Here is a 6,307-nt window from a genome sequence, read left to right as displayed (position 1 = left end):
TTTTGAGCTCACCTTCACCACTCCAATTGTGAACGTATGGATATGAGCAGGTCTACGTGATGCATTTCCAGAATGAAACATTTCACCACATTGCAATTACCAGGCCTCGTATTCTCTCCCCTGGCATTAAAAAAATAAGAAATATGGTCTCATCTTACCACAAAATTTAAAAATATTTTATTTCATGCATCGGGAAGGGGAGAAGATAAAAAGCATTTACAGCATTTAACAAAGTACATTCAACAATGTGTTCCACATGCCCCAAAAAGCAGTATCTTTTTTTCTTTCCTATCAACAAATCCTTCGAGAGCTGTAATAATTTACAATATTTAAAATTATCCATACCACCGAGAGTATGAACTTATCAGGATAAAGAGCTTTAACAGTGGCATTTATATTATAAGGGGTTGAAAAGTGGGCAGTCTTAAAAACTAGGTTTCAGCACGCAGCCCATGCATCGTTCACGTTATGATTTCGCATAGTGCATAATGCCCCACTGCTTATTGGTATGTCAGGGTTAAAATATTTTAAACACGTCAGTGCGTGCACAGAACAAAGGGTACTGTGTTTTGCAAATGTGTGAACAAAACTCACACCTCTAAAGCGTTTTGAGACATCTTAAGGCTTCATCCTTCCCTCAGCTAAGACACAAACCAAAGGAAATGAATGCATACTTCCCTATTTTAATGGAGACAAAAAGTTGGTCTACTTACTTTCTCATTGGTCCTGTCTGATTATTAGCAACGTTTCAAATCTGAACAGAGAACATCCTTTCCTAGTTTCTTATGTGCATATCCCGTACTGAGTAGCCATGTTTTGGAACGCATTCAAATGTCAAGTTTCAGAACTGAATACATTACTTTAAAAAAGCCCATTAATAAGTGGCTTTAATATTATCACTCTCACCCCACCCCCAATAATTTTTTTTTATAGCTGCCTCTAATTCCAGGGGGGCATCTTGCTCAAATTATAGCCTCAAAACTCAAACCACTAACTTAAAAGCTGTTTTGGTTTCCGTAGGTACCACTTGGATGACTACAGAAAAAGAATCCCAGAATGCTCCTCTTTTAACCTATGAAAGGGGGTGGGACGGGAGAAAGACTAATTTTGGCTAAAGAGGGACACGGCCTCCTGCAATAGCTGAGCAGCAAATAATAATAGTTCCCACCAAGGCAGTGAAAAGCACGTCTTGAGCTTGGCATGCAGTGGGGAAACATTATGGAAGACTAATGGCTATATTGACTTGTTTTAAATGGAGCCTTGGATTAGATGTTCTTTGGCGTCTTCTAATTATATGGGTCCATGGGCATGTCTACATTATGAATTTAAGGCACAATCCTATGCATGTTTAGACAGAAAAAAAAATCCTACAACTCCCAGTATTTCCCACCCAGCATAGCTCGCTGGGAGTTGTGGGACTGTTTTCTGTCTAAAAATACAAAGGAATTGAGCCTTGTTTTAACAGCTATGGCCTTCCTGCCTTGGAATTGTAGATCTGTGAAAATGAAAAGGATCTCTAACAAATGTTTCCCAAAACTGCACAACTACAACTTCCATAACTCCTGGGAAAGAAGCTGCAATGGTTAATCTGATTTTAGATCAGTTTAAATTGAAAGTGAAGTTATGTCCATGAAGCAGCATGCGCCGAAACCAGTTTGAGGGGCTGAAATAACAAGTTAGATGACATACAAGTTCACTCTTAAACCCTTTTCTTGTGCAAGGAAGGGGGGCATCACAATTCATATATATGACGATATAGTCTTAGGAATGAGATCGTAATGTTTTCAAAAGCAGAGTTCCTATTATACATCAGGAACCCACCTCCTGACAGGCTATGCACCTTTTAAAAATATGTACATGGCGCATACATTGCTTTGGATTCATACTTAGTCATACTTAGTATAGACCCATTGAAATACAGGGGAATTAAGTTAGTTTGTTGTAATTCCCACTGTTTTCACTGGGTCAATTCTGAAGTACGACAAAGTCCGAATCCAAACCATGACCTTTCCTTTTGGTCTTTCTTGTTCTCTTCTGTACACCTGAATCACTGCAAGAGTTTGACAAAACAGAAGCAAAGGCACCTTAGGGGTCATTCACATCTATTTACATATATTAACAGAGGAGGGCAGAAGTATATATCAGTGACAAAGGCTGTGTGCCCTATGGCAGGAAAGACCATCTCTGTAAGGAATCGGTGGATAATCAGTGCATCCATTTGGAAAACTTCATGTGTCATGAAATCCAGGATGGCTGAGTTGGGTTTGAAAGAAAAGAAAAGAAAAGGGCGGGGGGGGGGGGGGACCAGAAGTAGACAAATTCAGTGAACAAGATGAAGGATGCCTGGTGAACCAGTGGCTTCTTAGACAATCAGATATCCTGGTTTAACAATCCTTCAACTCATTTTAACCTTTGGCCTACCTACACATTCAAAAGTTGGATAGAAGGCAGAAATGAGGTTAGAGAGAGGTAGGAACCTCTGATAAAATCAGGGGTATTTACTTCATTTCCCTTTCTTCATTCTCGGGTAAGTGACCTTGTAAATGTGAACAGGTTTGCTTTTCTTCAGTGGCTGGGGTTCACAGTACCACAGAGGACACAGTAACCTGTAAATGACCCCAAAAAACCCAGCAAAGATACAGAAGACATACTGGAATGTGCTGTTGATGTAGACAAGGTCATGGCAGGAGGCCTGAGATGATAACCTCTGACGCTTGAGTGTGTGAACGAGGCCTTAGACACTGTCTCACAACCGTTGTAAACAGATCTTTTAAAAGTAGGTCAGGCTACGGCCCTGCCCATGCATAAGCATCAGCCTTTGGACATATCCATTCCCCAGTATTAACATTTTCCCAAACGTTCCCTACGGACTAAGAATTAAATCCAGATGGTAGAGGCTGGAACCATCTCTCTGCAATCAAATTAGTCGGGGCGAGTGTGCGTGTATTAAAAAGGTAACCAGGGAATCAATTTTCTTAAAAATCTTAGTGAGAACTAACATACAATGTCCGAGTGAGTCTTCTCATGTTTGCTCCTCTTTAAATCAACGTCCTGTCTTTTGCACCAGTTTCGGTGCCTAGTTGAAACTGATTTATGGCGTAATCCAGATCCATTAAAATGAATGGGACATAAATTACAACCTTAGCCAGGACTGGCTGTATTCCACTTCTCTTCAAGTGCACTGTGCAATTACAAAAAAGAAAAAAAGAGAAAATAATAATAACTGTTCAATAACAGACAATTTCTTGCTTGTTTTAGTCCTTATGGCCTTAGATATGATCCAGAAAATGTGTTTGCCTGGTGAAGTATCAGATACCAAGGACACAGAGGAAGTCAAACAAGAGCGTTTCGGGGTGCTGCTTTTCTACCATGAGCAGAGAAGACAGAATGTAAACTCAGCAAAATATATACAGAATACTTTTGCTTAAAACGCACAACTAACTTAGGACACATGGTCTGGTTTATACCTTTATACAGAATCTGATTTTTGGTGGGGGGGAGGGGTTAGATATAATGTAGCTATGGGGGCCACTACTATATGCCATGTTTCCATGGGATTGCCAAAGAGCAGCACTGACCAACTAAGAAAATGCATGGCCAGACGCACTTGCTTTGCCCTGATTGGCTGGCAGTGTGCTGTCTCTCTTGCTTTTTAGTCCAATCAAGACACCCTTGGGGCTGATATATGGCCCGCCTGGGGTGTACTGAAAAGGCCTTCCGTGTAGAGCGGATCCATTCAAGTTCTGTAACATTTAAACATTCCTTACCACGTGTTTCCCCCACAAGCGCATGCTATATTTGTACACCCGCACCATTACGCTGAGGATATGCAGTGCTGTACATGACTTTGGGACAATGCATTCAGCAAAGAATAGGGCTATCACCCAACTGAAATCATCTCACTCAATGAATCCTATGAATTTAGTTGATTATCAACCAACCACTTCATTCGATCTGCATAAATGTGCATCTTAAAAAACAAAAGATACATGTAATGATCCCCCCACAGAAAAAGCGACTCTGCTGAGAAACAGGGTATGCTGGGATTGCACACCCAATCTCCCAGTACAATTTCGCTCTCAGAGGTCTGGCAAACAGCGGGCTATGGGGAGCCCGATTTTGGTGGGAAACAATGTCATGACAACAGTGGTGTGTGTTACCCTCCGCTCAACTAAATGTTGCAGCTCTAATAGTAAATCACGTTAAAACGTGACTTCCATCTTGGGGAAATGCTTTTTGATAGCCTCTGCAAGGGAGCCTTATAGTTTATACTGGTCCTTTGTAACTGCGCTGAGCAGAACTATTGTAGGTAGAAGCTTGTGGATTTCCTTACCATCACATCTTCCTCACACACTGAGCCCCAGACATAAGCAAGGAGGCTGACAAAGTCCCCATCACTTGAAATTTTAAACAAAGAGTTAAACCACTATTTCTGTTATAGCTGGGTTGGATATAACTAATTCTCCTTTTGGTCCAAGGGAAAGATAAATAGCTTTGGAGGAATCTCATACAGTTGTACATTTCTGTAGTGTTCTATTCCACATGATTACTTTGCAGTCATATCCCCAACTTGACCATTTGAGGTTGGATCACCGCTATAGCCTTTGATTATAATTACTACTTAAGATACAAACTACCCTCGTTGTTCTCCTGCTCCCAACAGGTGGTTCTATGTGCACCGGACTTCCTGATATAAGTCATGGCTTTTCCTTTTTCAGAGAGAAGTAGACATGTGCCATTGCTGGTTTTGTGCTGGATTTATTTCTGCTTGCTTCATCCTGGGTTCTGTTTTAACAGCCACCAGAATCTGGCCTCAACGACAGACAAAGCTAGTTCCGTAGAGCAGTGCTGCCCATGTTGCTGTTTTCTGCCATTTTACCAGGATGTTCTTGTCAACAATGACAGTTATCCGTTGACGAAAAGCTGTCAGCATCCTTCACCTTGTTCTTTGGTGGCTGTTCAAGTCCATCAGGTCCTAGTGCGAAAGCTACGTGAGCAGACAATCCACGAGCGTTCACAAGGCAACATGTCCTATTGCTAGCATCACCTCATCCCCCCCAAAATCCTTCCATCTCAAAGACTCATCAGGCTCCACAAAGTCAAGATGGCTGAAAGTGCAGCTTAGAGGCTTGACAAGATGGCCGCTGCCTGGCCAACGAGGCATGATGGACAACAACGCGGCAGGTATGAGAGTAACCCAAACAGGAAATTGAGGCTGAATTTAGAAGTGTGCAGGTCTTTTTGTTGCTCACTCCACCGTTACTGTGTGAACCTTTGGTCTTTTCCTTTCCTCTCAGAAGAAGGCCTGCTAGAGGCTAAAGCTCACAAAAGGGTGCCTCAGGAGATCTTCTGCCGTGGGCCTCCGCTTCTCCTCCACAAAGATCAACTTGAGGAAGCTGCGGCAGAAGTCCGAAACCCCGTCCGGAAGCTGAGGCTTCGTGGGCTGCGTCGCAATCTTGAAAATGGCCGCCATGGCTTCAAATTCCGCCCAAGGTGGCTTCTCAGTCAACATTTCTACCACGGTGCAGCCTACGCTCCTGCAGCAAAACACCCAAGGAAGGGAAGGGTTAGGAAGGAATCGAAGAATTCCGACCCACAATGAGCGCTGTGTTTTCTAAAGCATTTTTCTGTATACAAAAGTGACTTCAGGAGCAATCCTAGGCGTGTTTAGGCAGGAAAAAGCCCTACAGCTCCCATTCAGCCCCAGCCAGCATGGCCAGCGGTCAGGCATGATGGGAGTTGTGGTCCAATAGCATCTGGTGAGGCACAGGTTTCCCAACCCTGTAGTAGAGCCTAATTCAATTAAGGGTGTAATCCTATGCATTTTTAGACAGGAAAAAGTCCTACAACTCCCAGCATTCCCCCAAAGTCCTACAACTCCCAGCATTCCCCTGAAGTCCTGCAACTCCCAGCATTCCCCCAATGTCCTACAACTCCCAGCATTCCCCCAAAGTCCTACAACTCCCAGCATTCCACCAATGTCCTACAACTCCCAGCATTCCCCCAAAGTCCTACAACTCCCAGCATTCCCCCAAAGTCCTACAACTCCCAGCATTCCCCCAAAGTCCTACAACTCCCAGCATTCCCCCAAAGTCCTACAACTCCCAGCATTCCCCCAAAGTCCTACAACTCCCAGCATTCCCCCAGCCAGGCTGGGAGTTGTAGGTCTTGTTCTTATGTCTAAACATGTATAGGATTGCGGCTCCCGACGGTGGCTGAGGAGGCTGCACAGCCCGGCCTCTCCCTCAACCCGCCCCCCTTGCCCTCCGTCCTTCTCCCACAAGTCTCCGATAAGCTCCGGCTCATG

General features: G+C 43.6%; 1 protein-coding gene across 1 annotated transcript in view; it reads right to left on the bottom strand.

The window, feature by feature from the left end:
• Positions 1–154: 154 nt before the first annotated feature.
• The window catches only part of LOC134398877 (mitogen-activated protein kinase kinase kinase 3-like), a 71,590-nt gene continuing 65,437 nt past the window's right edge, over positions 155–6,307 (bottom strand). Inside the window, exon 16 of the mRNA XM_063126488.1 lies at positions 155–5,537. Within this exon, the coding sequence (XP_062982558.1) occupies positions 5,309–5,537 (229 nt within the window). The 3' untranslated portion in view covers positions 155–5,308. The remainder of the gene's footprint in view (positions 5,538–6,307) is intronic.

This window comes from Elgaria multicarinata, chromosome 1 (genome assembly GCF_023053635.1).
Source record: "Elgaria multicarinata webbii isolate HBS135686 ecotype San Diego chromosome 1, rElgMul1.1.pri, whole genome shotgun sequence".
NCBI classification, from domain to species: domain Eukaryota; kingdom Metazoa; phylum Chordata; class Lepidosauria; order Squamata; family Anguidae; genus Elgaria; species Elgaria multicarinata.
The sequence above is the reverse complement of the archived record's forward strand: the minus strand, read 5'-3'. Positions and strand labels throughout refer to the sequence as shown.